Source organism: Phoenix dactylifera, unplaced genomic scaffold (assembly GCF_009389715.1).
Source record: "Phoenix dactylifera cultivar Barhee BC4 unplaced genomic scaffold, palm_55x_up_171113_PBpolish2nd_filt_p 000490F, whole genome shotgun sequence".
NCBI classification, from domain to species: Eukaryota; Viridiplantae; Streptophyta; class Magnoliopsida; order Arecales; family Arecaceae; genus Phoenix; species Phoenix dactylifera.
In genome coordinates, this window is record NW_024067910.1 from 96,070 (window position 1) to 117,491 (window position 21,422).

The 21,422-nt window shown below is 38.7% G+C and overlaps 1 protein-coding gene across 5 annotated transcripts in view; it reads right to left on the reverse strand.

The window, feature by feature from the left end:
• Positions 1-21,422, reverse strand: part of LOC103711966 (DNA repair protein REV1) — a 40,713-nt gene that overhangs the window by 17,948 nt on the left and 1,343 nt on the right. For 4 of the 5 annotated variants that reach the window (XR_005508410.1, XM_039119123.1, XM_039119122.1 and 1 more), the window contains exons 5-16: positions 20,255-20,718; positions 14,917-15,054; positions 14,616-14,748; positions 14,436-14,524; positions 14,260-14,310; positions 13,677-13,880; positions 10,644-10,763; positions 7,273-7,365; positions 2,745-2,804; positions 2,547-2,633; positions 2,308-2,391; positions 1,883-1,955 (exon numbers count right to left, since the gene is read on the reverse strand). Coding sequence is in view for 4 of the 5 variants with exons in the window: in XM_039119123.1 (XP_038975051.1) it covers positions 1,883-1,955; positions 2,308-2,391; positions 2,547-2,633; positions 2,745-2,804; positions 7,273-7,365; positions 10,644-10,763; positions 13,677-13,880; positions 14,260-14,310; positions 14,436-14,524; positions 14,616-14,748; positions 14,917-15,054; positions 20,255-20,718 (1,596 nt within the window). In the remaining variant the exon portion in view is untranslated. Of the gene's footprint in view, positions 1-1,882; positions 1,956-2,307; positions 2,392-2,546; positions 2,634-2,744; positions 2,842-7,272; positions 7,366-10,643; positions 10,764-13,676; positions 13,881-14,259; positions 14,311-14,435; positions 14,525-14,615; positions 14,749-14,916; positions 15,055-20,254; positions 20,719-21,422 lie in introns of all 5 variants that reach the window. The other variant, XM_039119124.1, reaches the window with a different exon arrangement.

Sequence of the window (21,422 nt, forward strand, 5' to 3'; positions counted from 1 at the left end):
CCAATCCGTCCTTTGATCCAACCACCAATCCCTCCCTTGCTCACCCAGTGATGACCCATCACGACCTCAGTAGCACTCAACCTCAAAAGTGGTGGCAACTTCAAACTCCCACATGGAGGGCAGTAGACTCTAAACCTACCTTCATAACATCCTCTCTCCCCCTCCACCAGAACAACCTCCTTTCCCCACCATCAACATTAGCAAGATCCGGATCAAGAATTAGCTAGTGAAGCAAACCCTCTAGCCAACATCCATCCCATTCCCTCATTGTTGGAGTCCTCCTGCTCGGTCATCGAATCGAGTGATTTAGCGAGGAGGCATTTCGAGTACTGACCAATTGATGAAAGGGAGGGAGGACTCCAAGTCAAAGGCAGACTTGATGGAGACCTAGGGAGGGAGGGAGGACTTGGGAGATTGGACTGGTATAATGTGGGCTGGCCAACCGATTTTAACGGCCAGAATTCTACATCGCTACAGATTGGAGAGGAGACTAGAGAATGTGCCCTAAAAAAGCCCTTCTTTCGATATCTTAGAGTCGAGACTCGGAGAGGTTAAGAATCACGTCAAAACAACAAGTTGACCGAGTCAATAACCTCGGTTGGTGACTCACCTGAGCTTGAGGTTAAACCGACCCATGAAGACTTACAGGTTGTAGTTGCAGGTCGGGTGGGTCAATCCAGTAGACCTACCTAGTCTTAAAACATTGACTTTTGCTATAATTATATTATAGTTACCATAATTGGGATGTCATATTAGCTTAAACAACATGCTACACAGTATTTAACATGCATACATACTTTCATTATTGATTGTAGGACAATATATAGCTTCAAATTATCATGTAATGCACAAAACAATCTTAAAAAAAATAGAAATAAGTTTAAATAGCCAATTTAAGAAGGTAAAAATAAAAATGCTCATGCTCACGCATACCAAATCGTGACATTGCAACTAGCCTATGAATCGCAACATGCAGAGCCATTCTACGTGTTGACACAAGCTAAGCCAACCCCTAGCCAACCTTGGCATCACATATGATACCTAAATTCTTGGTTCCATGCACTCCCTCCCTTGCTTGAAGTTCCCATGCTAAAACTTGGATATCCATGTAGAAAGATTTGTCGCAAAATTGAGAGACAATCAGCATAAAGTCTCAAAACCAGTGTATGCCGAACCGGCCCGTACCGGCCGGTACGGGCCGGTACAAACTGGTCCGGCCAGCTACCGGTACGGCGAAGCCGTGGAAACCGGTACAGGCCGGTTTCTTGCCGGAGACGAAGAAGTCGAGGAGAAAAAGAGAAAGCGCGGGGAAGAGAGGGAGGGAGCCCACCTTCGGCCGCCATCGGAGAGCCGCGGAGGGGCGTCGGAGGCCGGTGGGGGCGGCGGAGCCCGGCGGGGGACGGGGGAGCCCGCGGGGGCGCTGCGGAGGCCGCGGCCCCCCGCCGGTTTGCCTCTGCGGGCCCCACCGGCCTCCGCCGCCCCCCACCGGCCTCCGACGCCCCTCCGCGGCTCTCCGATGGCGGCCGAAGGTGGGCTCTCTCCCTCTCTTCCCCGCGCTCTCTCTGGTTCTCTTCTTCTTCCCCGGTTCCGGCGGAGAAGAGCTTCCCGGTTCGTACCGCCCGGAGCACGGTACGAACCGGCCCGTACCGGTCCGGTAGGCAAGCGGTATGCCTACCGGACCCGGTACGGCGGACCTTGCTCAAAACGTTGACATATCTTCTAATATTAAAGCCGGTCTCATACAAATCTAAAAAAAAAAGGCAAGGTTTGATAACTAGATGCAAGGATATATCACTAATTTGATATAATATGGATATTCGCCTTACTTAAAGCAAATGAAAAATCACAATTCTGAAAAAAAAATCCTCAGTGCTAGACATACCAATATGAAACGATGCAAAAATTTGTTTGGTTATCCTCTGAAGCGAAACCACATTATCAGTGGGAACAGGAATCTGCAAAAAAAGAGTAATGAGTCTAACAAGAATAAATAGCTTCTTTCCAAAAGAAAGCTCCATTGTGGTATAAATGTGTTCTTAAGTGTGAAGTGTGCCGGTACATGCACAAAGACAAACTAATACGTTGTATTTACTAATATATAACAAATAAATTCATGCATATGATAGATTGCAAATGCGCTAAATCGCAACTCTTCTTGCTTTCTCTCTTCTCCCGAATTTCTGACACACTATATCAAATATAGCACACAAACAACATGCACGTACACAGTTGCACAAGTACACATGCATGAACAAAAAAAAGAAGCAATAAAAAAGGGACAATTCCTTCATCAGTATTAACAATTACCGTCATGGACCGACTCATAGTTTCACAGTCCCCGCATCCCATGAACTTTAATGGTTCTTCAGCCCCTTTCTTCCGCTTTCTCACCTAAAGAAATGCATCAAAAAAATATTTCGTGTTGACATGTATCATCTATCAGAAGTTAGAAATCCCTGAGCCTTTCTTGAGCACATCTATTTTGGTATAAAAATGCGAAAAAGTGATAGACAAAATTTGAAAGGAAGAATAATTTTGGCAAATACCTTCACAGTGATGGCACGTCCTTGCACTCCACATCCCTGCAACCGCAGTGAGACCTCCTTGCAAAGATTCATAAGAAAATTTTCACACTGAAATAGCCAAAAGAAAAATTATAAAATGCAGAATATTAGTAAATATAAAAGAAATATAAACTTAATATATATAGAAAAAATAATCTTTGGCTTCTGCAGAACACTCACATCTGTAAAGCCGTCGAACCTAACTCCCCAGTTTACTTCAGCACCAATAGACTTTGTTTCCTGTAAATGGCATGTATATGCATGAAAAGACAAGAAGCTGGTAAAAATAAATAAATATTATCAGACTGAAAAACGGCCACAAAAACAGAGAAGGAATGAAAGCACTATATCAATCAAAAATTTTCAGTAATAAATGAACTTCATACTTTTTAAGTAACTGGCAGCTATCAAAAAAAATGCAATGAGCCAAACATAGACCACGTAGAGCAACATTTGGACAATGTCCATTCATCACTGCTACACCAAGAGGGATAAAGGTTGATATATGTTAAAAGCTACAGATTTTTCAGACTAAATTTAGGACATAGCAAGCGATGAAGGCAATCCTAAAAGGATTAGGAGCAGGGAAAGAGTCAAGAATGCTCCATCAGATTTCTTTTTTTCTCCTTTTCATTTGAGGGGGAGTGGGGAAGAGAGGGAGGGGCAATGAAAACTTTCAGTTAATAAATATATAATTCACTAAATAAATTATAATAAATCCTAAAATATCATCTTGACAGCTAAGCAATTATCTTTAAATGTTCTTGTAAGATGCCCTTGTTGCTCGTGCTTAAAATAATAACTAGAAAGCCTTAAAATGGTAGCTTTCTTGAAATAGGATATATTTCTTATTGTGACACAAAAACAAAGAGTGAATGAGTGTATCTTAGAAGGGCCGGGTGATAAATGCATGGTTCTGAAATTTAGAAGGAATAATGAGAGATATACAGGCATTTCCCACCTGACCCACTTGAACGATGTTTGGGCAGGCTTAGGTTTAGATTTTTGACCTATTGGATCAGGCCAGGCTTAAAATCTCAGTCCTAAACAAGGATTAAGTACATGTATCCCTATATGGATATCATATTGGCGTGTGTAATACCCTTACTTTTGACGTGCTGGCACATAGAATCATCCTGTACCAACATTGATACTTTAAACCTTGTTCCTAAATATAATAGTGTTTCGAGATGAACCTATGCTGAGAAAAAGATATACATGCTATATAACTCAATTTAAAAAAAAAAAAAACTTCATTAAAGTGATGTCTAGCATATTTTATCTACTCATCATGAAACCCTAAACCTGACATAACCCTGACCCCAAATGGCCTACCTCTAATTGATCTCTTCCCCTTTAACCCTCCTCCCAGATTCTTGCACTCTCCCTCTCTCACTCTTCTATTTCTTGTGCCTCCCATTGCCTCCATTCCTATTTTCTAGTACACATACATGTTGGCAACCAAGGGTGCAAATTACAACTCTCCTTGTCTCTTTCTATGCTCCAAGTGTGCTGAACTTGCATGCCTTATTACCCATCACTACTGTGTATCTTGTGGTCGCCACCTTCAGCTGCCATGTTGCCACACTGATTTTCCTTTTTTTTGGGGGGGGGATCACTATGAGATGACTAGTTGGGCCCAACCCCTAACAAAGATCTAACCCTCCCTTTGCCACTGGCCCAACCCTTTGCTCTCCCTCCTATCTTTGGTGTTCAACATAAATACCATGAAATCCCAAGTTTCTGTCTAGATTTGCTGAGATTCTTTGAGTCTGATATATTCCCATCAATTTATGCTTAGATTTCAAAAGTTAGCACAGCATTGGGTCAAGCTGGACTTCCGCCACATCTACTTCCTCAATACGGGTCCATAACTTGGCCTAAGACCAGCTCAACTTGATAGATGTTAAGTCTAAATTACAAAATTGTTGAAATCAATAAAATTTAGGTGTAACATGAAATGGGGCCGTAAGACCATCCCACCCGATCTGAGCACCTTTGATGGTTGATTGATAATGTAGATAAAGAGAAAGAGGGAGAGAGGTGTACTAATATTAACATGGATGAGATAAGAAAAAGAGGAAGAGGTTGTAATGACATGGCCTCATCACCCCGAGAAAATTAGACTATTTAAAATCTTCAATATTGGAAGAGCTATTTAATCGATACAACCTCAATAAAAGACATCCATGACCATAATCTCACTAATATTTGGTGCTCCTATATCAAGGATGGACTGTAGAGCTGAGTGTTTCAACGGTTCACTAAGTATTCAAATTTGGAGATAACAGATTGAGATCAAAAATAGAAGAGATCTGAATTCATCAAATACACTGAGGGCCTCTTGTTATTGCACTCTTTGGGAACTTGTGAGGCGAGCAGCCAGTTTTAAACTTTGAAGGAGTTGGGCTGTGAAGGAATGGGAGTAAAGGAAGTTAAACCCACCCCTGATCTCTACTTGGCTCTGCAGTCTGCACCCAATCAGGAGTTTGGATGGAGAAGAAACGTGCTTAAAAGGTCTGCATAATCATAGTATGCATTTGAGACTTCAAAAACTAATAAAAATATACATGTAATATAGGTGAAGTTGTATAGATTATCATGCTAAGCAATCATAAAGATGCAATGTATGTGCATTTGTACATTGCCTAAATTCGAATGTCCAAATTAGTGTCAGGTAAAACTAGGTAACAAAAGAGTAAAAAGTTAAATGTTGAATTAGAAAGTCGCAACTAAATAACTTAAGTGATAAGAAATAGAGGCATATATAATGAAGCCAATAGGGCCAATTAGGAAGAGGGCTCAGGTTTTTACCGAAGGATCAGCAAAAATGAGAGCATGACCCCATTCATGCCAAGAAGTAAAAATGTGAAAGAAGAAGGAGCAAAAAACCTAAGTTAAACAATGTATGGACTGTAAAGAATCTTGATCAGAACTGACAACGATAAATATCATAAATCAGACCACACAAAAGAAGCAACATTAATTTTAGATTATGGTTAACATTACAACCATGGTTCCCCGAACCAGTGCATATCATCTTGTATCGAGTGTACTATATCATACGAGCACCAAACCAAGTACCAGCATGGTACTGGCACAAGATCCGGCATCAAAATGGCGAACCTCAATTACAACAATCAGACTTAAATGATTGAGGGTGCTTTACAAAAGCATTTGTTGTGGGATGGGGTTCCCAGTTTAGTCCCACATCGGGTAATCAGCGGAAAGGTCTGTGCCTTAAATGGGGGGTGCAAACACCTCTTCTCACCGAGGGCCTTTTTGTAGGACAAAACCGTGAGGGTAGGGGGCAACCTCCGCGGACCCCCGCGCCGTCAGGGCTCGGGACTGTCATTGGGCCACGGCCCTGGGCGACCTCCCGCAGACCCGAAGCGGCAATCCCAGAGCGGACAATACCTCGGGGAGGACGCGGATGCTTTCCCTGCTCGCCCGGTGTGCGGGCTGGTGTCGGAGTTCCGACCCCACATCAGATGGCGCTAGAGGAAGGGCCCCGGTCACGCACAGACCTTCCCGCTGGGGGGGCTGTGTTGTGGGATGGGGTTCCCAGTTTAGTCCCACATCGAGTAATCAGCGGAAAGGTCTGTGCCTTAAATGGGGGGTGCAAACACCTCTTCTCACCGAGGGCCCTTTTGTAGGACAGAACCGTAAGGGTAGGGGGCAACCTCCGCGGACCCCCGCGCCGTCAGGGCTCGGGACTGTCATTGGGCCACGGCCCTGGGCGACCTCCCGCAGACCCGAAGCGGCAATCCCAGAGCGGACAATACCTCGGGGAGGACGCGGATGCTTTCCCTGCTCGCCCGGTGTGCGGGCTGGTGTCGGGGTTCCGACCCCACATCAGATGGCGCTAGAGGAAGGGCCCCGGTCACGCACAGACCTTCCCGCTGGGGGGGCTGTGTTGTGGGATGGGGTTCCCAGTTTAGTCCCACATCGGGTAATCAGCGGAAAGGTCTGTGCCTTAAATGGGGGGTGCAAACACCTCTTCTCACCGAGGGCCCTTTTGTAGGACAGAACCGTGAGGGTAGGGGGCAACCTCCGCGGACCCCCGCGCCGTCAGGGCTCGGGACTGTCATTGGGCCACGGCCCTGGGCGACCTCCCGCAGACCCGAAGCGGCAATCCCAGAGCGGACAATACCTTGGGGAGGACGCGGATGCTTTCCCTGCTCGCCCGGTGTGCGGGCTGGTGTCGGGGTTCCGACCCCACATCAGCATTCATCACTTTGACACATACTGCATTTGCACAAGGGTTGTTGCAGTTTTCTACAAACAAGCAGCAAGAATTATAAATAAACAAGTGAATAAAGAGACTGTAAACAACAAACTAATGCAAGACAACTATTTTGAAATAAGAACCTTCAACTTTTAGAAGCATCTTAATGATATAGTTGTTTTATTAGACACATAATATCAACGTAATGATATAAAGATACATATTTCATCTGATATAGCAATCAACTCAACTTCAAAAACTGTAGAAACTACTATTCTACAAGAAGAGAGATACCATCAGACTACTGGACAAAAATTTTCAACAGAGAAACCAAATTAAAGTATATAGAAGCGAATGAATTTCCATCAAAGATAAAAGTAAAGCATGCTGACTGGTAAAACAGAATACTTCACTATGCATATTCATCTAGTAGCACAGATGGGACAACACAAAACATATAATGAGATCCTTCCAACAAACCTGAACAACTTCAACCATTCGGTTATCAATTCCTCGACAGTAATTCCACAGCATATCACCAATTTTTGTACCAAAGTCCTTGTGAAGGGCTTCCTACAAAAGATGAAATGTAGACAACTTATTTCTTTTAGAAAGAACACATATAGATGCAGACTCCAGATATAAGGAATTAAAAATTATACATATATAGTTGTGTGCAGAAAAGAAAAGAACAGATAGAGAAAAAAAAAACTTTATTATCACAGTAACAACGATAGGCCATGTTTTTCGTTGGTTCATCAAATTAGATTCATATGGATTGAGATGAATGAAAGAATAAACGGCTTGTGCTCTTTTCTCCTTGAGCATATTGTATCTCCAAATTTGATGCCAGCTTAAATCTGTTTTAGGAATCACTCCTACCTTCGGCTATCAGCTCGATCAGAATCCTCTCCACATGGTATGCCGTACCATACCGAACCAGACAGTATCGGACGTACCGTACCATACCAGTTCGGTACTGATACCGGTACGGATAGCATACCGACCCTCGGTACGCCAAAAAAATCCGTACCGTACCGTACCAACACTATGCTAGTGTGGCACTGGTACGGGATTCGATACAGCGAACCATAGCGTACCGACCCTATGCCAGTGTGGTTCCACATCTACTTCTTAGATCTAGATGAAATCGATTCAAACCTCCCGACATTCGATCATCCAGAGCAAATAAGATTAATTGGCATCAAAATATCGATTTGAGATCATTAATTATCTCCACTGCTTAGTACTAAATGTAAATCATTAAAAAAACCTAACAAAATGAATAACAACTAGGATTTTTGAGCAATATATTAGTGAGTTTGAAATATAACTCCCCATGTCAAATTGGAGGTATGAAAACTCTAATAGGTAGATGAAAACTTTGAAGAGCTTACTGGTTTGACTAAGCAAAAGAAACACTTGCTCCTCCCATGGTCCGCCTCGCGGCAAAAGTCACATGTGTAGTGAAGGGTATCATTTTAAGCAAGGAGGTGAAGGATGCACTCTGAGTGAATAGAGTCAATGAAACTGAACATTAATCATTTAAAAGTCGAGAATCCTATAATCAAAGTCCAATCTATCGAAGATCTTGCCATTAACTTGAAAATGGAATATTTCATTTTAAATGAACGAATGAAGATCACGGAGAATCACCACTGAAAGAAGAATCCACGTTTATTAGATGATTGTAATAAAATGTTGGCAATATGATGATTTGTTCCTAACTTAAATCATTTGTTCACATAATCCGACAATTGATTAGCAATGACACAGGCTATTGTCATAAAAAACTACAGAAGCAATTCAATGGCGCAATTATGCAATGGTCCATGACTTGTCACCAAAGTTTGACTGGTCGGTGCAGACTGTGTAGTATGTACCCATTGTAATGTAATGTCAACCCCTGAGCTGTACAAGTAAAAATCAGTTTAGGGGCAGATCAAGGTCAATTCAGATCAAAACTGAGTTGAACTGGTCCAAAACTGAGCAATTACATCTGATACCACTTGGGATGGCTAAAACAACCCCTTTGAAAATGTTTTCCATTTGAAGGTGGGAACAACGCGAGGTGGAAAAGAAAGACTGTCTAATGAATGATATTGAACTGCAGGCTTGAAGCTTGTTTTTTGATTTTGGGGCAAGAAAATCATTCTATGTAAATCCTTTCCCTCCTTTTTTTCCTTACTTTTTTAAAAAAATTGAGTTGAATTTTGTGCTTAGTTGAAAAATCAAGTGAAAATTTCTCCAAATGAGGATTAAATATTGTCTGATCATTGGATTCATGCATTAAGAGTATGAATCCAGGATCGAAATCAATGATTTCTGCAACCCTAAACCTACACCCAGAAATTCTGTAAGTTTGAAAATAACCCAAAAGAGGCCACATCAAGGGTGTGCTGGCCATATTTATAAACACCATCTATACCCCCTGTCGGCATGATCCTCAGCATAATGTGGACCATACCCACCCTAGTTGGAACGCCCTTGCACCCTTGATATTTCGAGCCTTGCTCATCAGCAACATAAGGTTGTAATGATATAATTGATGGAAAACAAAGCCAGATCTTACAAAGATGATGCAGTGACGAAATCTATGCAAAGCAAGCAATCTGCCTTAGAATAAGATATGCTGATAATTTAAGTACTTTCCTTTTAAATTTTTTTTTTGATATTTTCTGCTGAGAATTGATGGCCAAGTCATAAAACATTCATGATTACTTGTGTATGGTAGATGGATAAAGTAAAGATAAAGAGTGATATTGGAAGGAGATAAACAAGAACCCATTTCTCCTAACCATGCATATGGTGTCACACAATGATGGATCTCTGAGAAGACTTCTTTTGGAGTAAGAAGAGAATACAGTTTTTAATTGACACAACAAACAGGCTAACATCTTCAGAAAACCAGATTAGATCTCATGATCCCACCAAGGACAGCTGCAAGTTTGCAACTAGATCACTCAGCAGTTCTTAAAGAGCAGAAACTTGAATAATATCTCAAAAATATATTGAATCATCCTGCTCATCTATAATCCACCTGGTTAGATGAGAAAGATGGTTTGCTACAAAGATGACTATTTTGATTGTAAAAGGTTTAATTTCTTTTACTAGTTAACAGCCGAATTGTGCATCAACTGGAGACATCCTCTCTTAACCAAACTGAAATTTAGGCGTACCAATCGCTAATTATAGCCACTAAGCCCAAAATTTTAATAATAATAATAACTGTTATCTTTAGTTCTTCACGTTAATTTTTCAAATTCAATTTTCAGCAATTTGCAATGTTAACAAATATCTAACGAGAAAGAGGACAAGAAAGAACTATCACTGGACAAAAAATAACACAGGGAAAGGGGGTCGAAAGGGCAGATGATCAACTACATACTATGATCAGATGAAGCACGAGACAAAATTGTGTATAAAAATCCATAAGAAAGTTTACAAAAAATAGGTGAAAAATAAACGGCAAACATGGCAAAGAAAGATCATGCATGTGTACTCATATGATCGATTAACTTCTGGATTTTCTCTAATCCTTATGACATCATGCGGTTGTAACATAGGAATCAAGTCGAACCAGAAGCCCAACAGCATTTCAATTAGAACATCCATCCATCCTAGTAGTTTAAGAACCACTCCACTTTTGAAAACATTCTTAATACTTATAGAATCTAGTGAAAGACTGGATATCATATGATTTGCAATCAGTAAGTCAGCATTTCATGTCAAATAATAGATGACCAAAAATGTAATATAACAATTACGAAAATATTTCTCACACATGTAAGGAATTGCTTAAGAAATAACCCTCAAATGCAAAAAGATCATTGTTAGATAATGTAAAGAACCTTCGAAACCATGCGCAGCTGGCCACAAGTCTGAACTTGCCTGCTTTTCAGCTTCTCTTCTAGAGCATGCCCAATGCCTGGAAGTGCCTTGACAGGAAGACCGTTTAAATAGTCATCAACCTAAATCCAAGCAGTATGACCACATCATGTGAGAAAAGAGTCCACTGACCAAAGCGGATGTTATCTCACCTTGAAATAGTCAATACAAAATGGTAATCTATAATATGGCAACAAGCAGCAACCGGTGACACAAAACTAGAAATTAGATTACATTAACCATGGTCGCATAAGAACACTTAGATAAAAAAATTACATAAACATTGAAGGTAAGATAGAAAAAGGCTACTGCCAATTTAATCTTCAGATGCACAGATTGATGATGACAAAATATATGATGATTGTCGCACTATTAAAAAGTTCATCACAGCAATTCAAAAATTGACTGATTAGTTTTATTTACGTTAGCATAAAAATAAAACTAACACTTCAAATCCATGAACCATAATGACTATCGAATATACTAAAATTCAGTTTCCAAATGTTGGTAATATTGGCAGAGTTCATGGAGTTATGATTTAAGATAATTAGCACATGCAGAACTTGATATATAGAGTCAAATATAATCATGTCCAAATAACATTAGTGAAAGAAGACATGGACCTGCAGCCTCCACGGATAACCACAACAGCTTTAGGATTAGAAATTCTGCCTCATCATCCATGGGATCAAGCCAATTTTGTCCCTTATGATATGCCAAGACTAGTTTGCCTAGGTTTTTGGTGTTCACCTACCATCAGATCTCTCAAGCACCAGTGCTACAGAACATTTTACAACTTACTGAATTCTTGTAAGTACAACAATTGCATAAAGTTCACTTTTTTCAATCTCATTGAGTTCTGAAGACCATGACATGTTCTTATTTGTCTTGCATAATTCTAAAGTTCTTCTGGTACTACTGGCTCAGGAGATACTCTTATTTATACCATTATACCCAAGGGCATTAAGAGGATAAGAAAACTGAAAACTATTTTCTCATTCTCAAAGCTATCTTCTCTAGTTTCCAAAAAAATGGAAACTATTTATTATTAAATAATGTGTTTGTCTGTAGAACATTGCAGGATACCAAAACATGATTGTTCACTAAGTGAACCAAATAAGCAAGAACAAGCCTCAGAAAAAACCGCCCAAGTTGGTTCTCACAATGAAAACATTAAGGACATAAGCATGCACAATCCTTATAACTTTATCATCTGAGAAATGGTTATTAAATTAAGAATACAAAAATTTCTGAAAAATTATGTGGCAAGATGACCATTCAAGTGATACACTTCAAATGCAAATGTCTGTGAGAAGTTTCAAAAGGCCAGGCAGATACCATAATATCAATATTCAAAGAGAAAATATGAATATATCAAACAAAAGGTTGAGTGCATTTATCAACACACATATAACAGAGCTGGTGAATGGCATTCATATACCAAATATCCTTTCCTTGCAAATCATGCACCATCATATACTCCTTCATCTTGAATTAGCCGTATGCATTGCATGCACTGTGTTATATTTCCATGTTCGATGAATAACAGTTGTCAATCAAATAGTCTTTCCTTTTGAACCAACAATATCTACCACGCATGCTCTATGACGTTATACCATTCTATTGGATCATTTCATTGGACCTTTGAGAACTTATTTTTTAAATCAGTTTTGGCTAAGTCAAATGAGTTTCATTTTGGCAGTCTTGGTATTTTTTAATTATGGTTTCAGCATTATGTGCCAAAAAATAAAAAATGAACACAAGGACAAGTATAGAAAGTAGAGAAAAATAAACCAGGTATTTTGCATGTAACTTTGAAGTATGTTGTAAAGTTTTAAATCTTTGATAATGTTTCTACATTTTCATGCATTTTGTTTAGAAAACTGCAAGAAATTTTTTAAATATCAAATGCAAAAAACTGTCAAACTACCCTATATATAAACCAATAATTTCTGTCCAGAAGCAATCTGGACCTTTGATCCTTATTGAGTTAATCTTAGATGTTCAAACTGCACTTCCAAATTACATTCCTAACCCCCGGATTTAGTGTTTTAAGAACATGCCCATCCAGCTCCCCGGAAAATCTGAGCCTATGGAAAAAACTTGAAGATTCGGATTTGGATTGGCCGACCTTCAGATTGGCAACAATTCTAATCCTAGTGAGATAGGCATCTTGATCGCTAATTTTAGAATTGGTTATGCACTCAAACATTGGATCCTTCTACTCAAGACAATTGGATGAATTAAAATTTTGACCTGACAGTCTGATTCATAGTTAGAAACAAATAGTCCCATAACACAGACTTCTCAGGATCTGCAGTTTACTGAATTCAAACAGGCAATGCATAGGACGGTCCCTGGTTTGAGTTTCTAATTGGGATGGTTAAACTGAAAACCAATGAGTCAATTCACACCTCTTCTTTTCCTTTTCTTTCTTTCCTCTCTCATTCTTCTTTTCAAGAAGCAACAAAGAACCAGCCCTCTTAACATCAGCATTTGTAGATCAAGAACCAAGGCAACCAACTATCTTTGATACATCATGTATTTAATTTTTTTCCCCTAGAACATTCTGTAACTTCGATTTTAAGAATGGGAAACATGTAATAGCTGCAATACGATAGAAGATTGACTGAAAATTCTGGCTTTTTTAGAGATCTTTGACAAAAATTCTTTATTATATTTAGTTCATAAGCAATTTGTTATGTATGAACGCATGGATTTCTGTTTTTTTCCTAATAAACAAATCGATAAGTTAAGTTTTCATTTTACAATAACTTTTTAACATAATAGCGAGGCTGAGGATCTTAGAAAATGAAAATTTATAATTGACTATAAAATATTTGAATTTGTTTGAAGATTATTTTATGATTCATTGATGATTATTATATAAAGCATTTCGATTTTAAGAATATAATTCGTTTTATTATCCTAACGATGTGGATCACTTTTAAAATTTATGACTCAATAGTTAATTTATCATGCAGGCAAAATCGTACCTTCTCAGATGGGATGAAACATTGACCATTTGGTTTAGCTGATCTGGTAGCAAGACGAGCCAGGAGTAAGTTTTCAGCAATCCCCGCACTTGCTGTACACCTTGTTGTCCCAGCAATCTCCATCCTAATCATTGATGCTATTTGCTCAGGATTATTATTTCCACATTCTGTAACATCTAGAAACGCTTCATCACAGCTTAGTGCCTGCATTTTTCCAGCAGATTACCAGCAAAAAAGCCAAAAATAATAATGAAAAATACTTACTTACATCTTAGCTTGCATATACAGAAGCAAAGCAACAGTGCTGGTCTAAAGCTTTGATAGAAAAGGTGGGATCGATGTTATGGTGACAGCTAGTTGGTAAGAAACATGTCAGACTACGAGATGGATATTCATAATGCTAAATAGGAATGGTTGCTGCATGAGGGTCCATAAAAACAACCCAAAGATATCTGGGATAAGGCTAGGTAGCCATGGTTATGGTTTATCTTAGCTTTCAAACACCTACATGTGATATCATGATTATTAAGACAACGCTTATAAGCCTTAGATGAGTAAATTAATTTGGAGTGGCATCACAAACCTGAACTTTGTTGCAATGCTTATGCAATATGCTATAAAACTGGTCAGCCACCTGCAGCAAATCAAAATAAGAGCATTAAAGCAAGCATAACAAAAAATATCTGATGATAATGCGGCTTCAATATAATGAAGAATATGTATTAGATGACAACAGCATCAAAATTGTTAAATCATTACCTCCTCATAGGCCTCAAAGTCGTAAGGAACAATGACAAGGTGAGGACAGCGAGCCTTGGCATCTCTCACAAACATCCCAGCTCTCACACCTGAAAGCCAACACATACATTACATGGGCATCATAATCCATGATGGTTGAAGTCATATCTCTAGCAAGTAATTTGGCAACAAATTAGGCACCATAGTCTCGCGCAGGATAATTTGCAGAGGATATTTCTGCTGTTCCTTTGGGATTGTCTGAATGGCATACCGCTACAGGCTTGTCAATCAACTCAGGATAGTTTCTAATGATCACCGACACAAAGAAACAGTCCTATAAAAAAAGGAAGGGGATGTTTCAGGATAAAAGCGAAATAGCTCAAGACATCACTAGGCACAATAACATCAGAGGTAAGAATCCAAAACAAATTTCAAAAACCTAATATTAGTCAATATACAAGTGATGTATGAAATGTCCCAAAAGTGATAAAAAGCAGATTACCATGTCTATATGGATAATAGCATGTTTTTGCATGTCAGAGTTAATATTAGCTTTGCCGCCTTTAACTTCACTCAGCATATTGGAAAAGCGTTTGCGATACCGATTCCTCCAGGTTCCAATAAAATGCAGCCTAGAGTTCTGCAGCACCAAATGCTTAAGCTGAAACTACTCAACAATCGCTGCAGTTATATGACAAAATTCAGAGATTAATTGCAAACACATTACGCATGCAAACAGTGTCATGCATTCACAAACCCATGCATACATACGCACAGGCATACACTCGCATGCATGCATGCATGCACAGGCACATGCAGATACACAAGGTAGATCTATAATGCAAAAAGAATAGAAAAGGAAACTTTTACACCCAATGTTGAATTCGGAGTGGCAGATATAAAATGAAACCATTGAATATGATCTATTAAAATGTCTCCGAACAAAGCATTATAAGTTTTAGAAACTACTTGCCCATATGCATGCCTGCATGCATGAGTGTTTGCTTGTGCCTCAATGACAAGCCTTAAATAACCATATAATTATCAGCTAAAATTGTAAAACCATCAACCCATCTCCCATAAGTTGACTTAAGAGATCAAAGTATGGTCCAAAAGGTTTAAGATATTTTACAATTAAATCTAAACTTGACCTCAACCCACAAAATGGATGCCAAATTCCAAACCAAGACAATTTTGGGAAAGACAAGAACCTGTCACAAAACCTAGAAAGCTAATTAGCGAGTAAAGATGTTGCCCAAGGTGACAAGCCAAGAGGGGGGGGGGGTGAATTGGTTTTCCTTAATTTTTAGCTATCTTACTTTAGTCAATTGATGAGTTAGTGAAATTAGAACAATGCACAATACAAACACACAAGCAGTATAGTGGTTCGGTGCTCTCCTAAGCACCTACGTCCACTCCCCAAGCGACCCCTTGGGAATTCACTATAATTCCGCGGATTACAGTTGAATTGTTTTTCGGGCTCACAATCCAAAAACCTTAAAACTTTGGTTTTCCGGGATCACCAAGAACCTATGTTGGTTTTACGGGCTCACCAACGAACCTTCACAATTGATTTTACGGGTTCACCAATAAACCTACACCGTTGGTTTTGCGGGCTCACCAACAAACCTTTACAAGATGATTAATAAAAAGAAAGAAGAAAGTTGAAGCTCCTAGATGAGCAAATATAACATATATAAGCTACAAAGAAGAGTTTAGAGAATAGTTATCGCTTGATGAGACTTCTCTCTTCTTTGTCAAGAATGCTTCACTCTTCAAGGGTGGATGGAGCTCTTAATATCTCTTGGAATCTGCTCAACCACTTCCTTTTGACTCTTGAATAAAGCACTTGGATGAAGAAGATTAGGGCACTTGTCTTTCTTGTGTAAGCTTTGATATTTTGCTAAAGATGTTTCCTCTAATGTATAGTATCACTTTAAATAGTTTCCTTCATCCATTGGATAAGCCCCAATGGTTAGAATTCAAAAACTAGCCGTTACTCACTGTTGGGAGATCAAAAAGTACTTCTGCAGAACTAGCCGTTATGCTTCTGCCCGTGCTTGGGTCGACTCAACTTTTACTGGGGTCGACCCAACTTTCACTTGGGTCGACTCAACTTTTACTGGGGTCGACCCTCTCAGAACCACAGAACCTTGCATTTCAGCCTTCCTTCACTTGGGTCGACTCAACACCTTTTTGGGTCGACTCAAGGTTCAGTTGGGTCGACTCAACTTCCACTTGGGTCGACCCTCTCAGGGTTTCCAAAGAACCTATTTTTGAATGTCATTGCCTTTGGGTCGACTCATGTTAACTTGGGGTCGACTCAAGTTTGGGTCGACTCAAGTTTCATTTGGGTCGACCCTCTCAGGGTTTCCAGAGAACTGTTTTCTTGAGGCTTGAGGATTGGGTCGACTCATCCTTTTCTTGGGTCGACCCAAGTATTGTTCATCCGTGCCATTTTTGCAGGAGTGTGCCAGATGGTTTCTTGATGTGCCGGGGTCGACTCAATCAATCTTGGGGTCGACTCAATGCACACTTTGCTACAACTTAAGGTTAGATTCATCCATATAATCAATGAAATAACCTTTAAACAATTTTGAATATATGTCATGGTAGTGCTACATACTCTAAACAATGAAAATTACTATTGTCCACTTAAGAGTATGTTTCACTTGAAACTTTGCCAAATTAGAATTTAGAATTCACTATCCCTTTCCTATCACAAATTTTATCTCATTAATAATCATTGAAATACATCTTAATCTCATTATACTAATGTATCGAGAGTGACAGACTTATTAATGATGTATCGAATTAACTTGTAACATACTCTTAATTATTGTATTAATCATCAAAATACCACTATCATCCTCAAAAGAACTATCCTATAAGTCACCAACATAGTCTAAGCTCATAAAACTGGGTATGAAGCCAGCAAGATTTTGCTAGCCCCAGAAAGCATCTAGACAAAGAGGGGAACAAGCAGGTATAACATAGGGAATTGCATTTATATTTTGAGGATCAAAGTGCAAAAGGGATAAATCAAAACACAATTCCTAGTCAAAATTGTCAAATGTTCAAGGCACACTAAGATGCCAAGCCTAGCCACAAGGCACACATCTTGGTATAAAGAGGTGCAAAAATATAAACAAAAATAATAACGAATACATAATATTAAACATATTTAATATTATCAATTAATCAAGACAAATGAATACAGTTGAGATTTATGCATATACGAAGGGATATGGTCTGTCAAGGAGAAGGCAATGGGATGATCAGTTCTGTCCCCTATTTCTGACAGACAGAAACATAGCAGCAGCAGCAGCAACTGCAGAAGTTGTCAAGGCACATTGCCACGATACAAGGCATGAAGTGGCGCCTTGGGCATGCCTTTGACAACATTGCCCAATCAGTATTATCAGCTAAATGTAAAGAAAGCCCTGAGCTTTGCTATTGAGTTGTTGAACTCTGAAAGCACTGGATTAGTTCATTATAACCAAAATAAGAACTTCTAAAGCTATAGGACATTTATGACATCAAATACCTAAGGAACAGAGGCGAACACATGGAATTGCAACTAATCCACCGAGAGTAATTGTTCCATGCTGTTTTCTGAACAAATCATGGAAATGTGATCACAACTCAGTCGTTGGAGGAGAGCATGTAAGGCCTGAATCTAAGCTTGCTTACACAGAAACTGCCACAATTTCTACGCCCTAGATTCTGAAGCTTTAAACATTTTTGACAAGCAATTGACATGCTTATCAAAGAATGGTTAAAGGATACACATGTACAGGCAGTTATATTCTGAGGACAAATCTCAAAAATTGAAATAATCATCTTGGCATGGATGCATCTTATTAAGGCACACAAGTGATAAGGAGAAAAAGATGAAATGTTTTAAAATCAAACATATTGTTGATTGGCTAGCTCATCTAGCTAGTAATAATTTAAAGCTTGTTTGGCAAGAGTTTATTGGGATCACTGCTTCCTTGAGATCTCCGCTCAAGGGAACTCCTCTCTCTAATGTTTCGAACTTTGAATAATGGAGAATTGGAAAAGAAAAAGGAACGAAAAACAAAGATGAAAGTACTCTTTTTAGAGGAATAAAAATTAAGTACTTGAGAAATAGAGAACCCTTAGAAAGACACTGCAAGTCCTATATAGTTGTCATATTCCATTCAATCCCTAACCATCCATCAACAGATTTTATAATATGCACTAAGCATAAACTAACATTTTGTTAAAAGGCTAGAACGAGCATACATAAGTTATTGAATTCTAAGGACAAAGGAATTGATCAGCAATTGGATGGACCGTTTAAAGCTAACCTAATCTTAGATCCACAAAAATGATCAACATCTCAAACTATACAATATATTGGCAGTTTCTTCCACATCTTGACTCAATCTCAACTGATCAGTATCTAAAACTATACAAAATATTGGCAGTTTCTTCCACATCTTACCTCAATCTTAACCGATCAACATCTCAAACTATACAAAATATTGACAGTTTTTTCCATATCTTATTATATGGTAAGACATGGTCAGTGGTAAATTGTTGGGTTGAAAATTTTCCTAAATAATCAATTTCTTTTGCTACTTAGATCGAATCAAAAGCAATAAGCCAATAATTCAGCACTGGGCAGGTGGAACTTCTGCCTACTGCTGTAACTGTTTACCATATATTAGCCAACCTCAACTTTTATCATGCATAAGAGCATTTAGATCATGGCCTTCCAAATTTTTCAGTATATTAAGTTAAAAAATATTAATGAGTCAAGGAACAAATTCAAAAGATCCTGGTAATGCTAGACTACAATTCTATCTTGTATGCATCACAGACAGAAATTAGTGTCTCTCATATAGACACTGGAAAACATATCTTTACATGTCTGAGTACGTTGATCACATCAGTAAACAAAAAACTCATTTTACGAGGTTAAAAAGATAATATTCAAAAGTTTAACCTAGCTCAGACAGTCAGACTGCAGCCCTAGAGTGCATGCCTTCTTACTCATAACTTCTTCATATATAACTGCAGGACCAGCTTTATCAATGCATTGCTAACATATTTCAAAATTAAGCAGAATTTATTGGAAAGATTGAAGTAAATGTTAAAGTAGTATTCAATGTCCAGACAAGTATAGCCTGATCTACAATATGAAAAATAATGCAACCTCCTACTTCTAGGAATCTGGAATTTGACATAAACAAATATCATTCACCTCTCTGCAAAATATTGAGCAGCTTACAGATATCTACTCAACATTGGTTAGCACGAATATTTCATCATTAAAATTCAGTTCTCAGGAAAAATGACTGCACCTCTCTATTAGATTTTAATTAATATTTGTACCACATGGCCAGTAAGAACTGATTTGTCATTCACATGCCACAAGATTCGCAGAGCAGCTACCACACTATAAGGTGAAGCTCTGGATATTTCTCAAAGGCCCCTCTTTTACAGTTCAAGATGTCTCTGATTATGATGAGCAAATTAATTAAGTTATCCGAGATGACAGATTTGAAATTAGATAAGTCTGATACACAGCAGAGGCAGGGAAGTAGTAGAAAATATCAGGAAAGTTCAACACTACTTTTAAAGAGGATTGCCAAACCATATGGACGCATATGTCACCACCTAGAACATATGAATGAATGTCCCATCAATGCAATCCATGTTGAAATTAGGACTATGAGTCTATGAAAGCATTGACGAAGAAACAGAGGCATCTCTATTATGAGAGCGAATTATCAAAAATAATATCTAGGAAAAGCAGAAATAAAAAGACAATAATCATATAAGAAGAAATATTACTTTTATCATATTACCCTGAAATAATTCTCAACAAAATTTGGATCTGTGAGAGTTGAGTGTGATTGATTGGAAGCTCTTGCACATTTTATATCTGAAGCTTCCTTACAATTTTTGCTATACATGCAACTGCTACTATCCATGTACGAAGGTCTATGCACACTTGTATCAGATGCTTGGACAACACTGTGCTCATCTTCCAGATCAGTAAATTTTGCCTCTGTACTTATCTCTTCACAGGTTTTGTCATGCACATTGCTACCTAGCGTTCTACATTCGGAAACTTGGTCCTCTGCAGATAATACTGTGTCCTTAGGTCCCTCGTCCTTCGATAATGAGCCTTCAGCATCAAATTTCACATTCTGATTTACAGGAGTTTCAGCATTTTTCAAACTCAGGATGCCTTTGTGAGAAAAGAAAGAAGAAAGCTTCTGTTGTTTAGAGGTTTTATTCACAAGCTCCTCTAGTTGGTAAGGAACCCCTTAAAAGAAGAGAGAAAAGTCATTAGCCAAAACATAGTGAAACTAATTTTGAATCATCTTAGGGTGAGACATGGTATTTTAAATCGTATGGCAAAAAGATCTAATAGCACATGTACTCCAGCTTAACGTCCTTACTCATGCACTAACACATCCACACGCCCAACAAAATTGCATTGTCTGCATAATAGATGCAGCGGGTTCTGGATACATACACCAAACTCATATGTACTAAACCTAATCATATGCAATGGTAATAACCATTTTCAGGTTGCTAACATGCTTGAACCACATATCCACATAAACATAATAATGCAACACCGACAGCATTATGTAATATAGATCTCAAAAAGAACATATACCATCATAAGCAAGATTATAGACATGACCATGGGCTGGTGGTATCAATTCAATCTTAGTATCATGTTCCCCGGACCGAGCATATAAATATTCAGGTCCTTCCTATTTCTATCCATGAAGAAAATGGAAAAAATTGGAAGCCACTAAAGGCAAGTGACTACCCTCATCACAAGATTTGGAAAAAGAAAAAAAAATACTAGAACTCATGACCATGAACATACACTGCAAAATGCCAAAAACAAATACAAAACGATGACTTCAACATGTCTTAGAAAAAAATGAATAGCCCCAATCTTTTCGCTTAAATGATCTCAGAGATAGATATAGAGAGAGAATCAAATGTAGA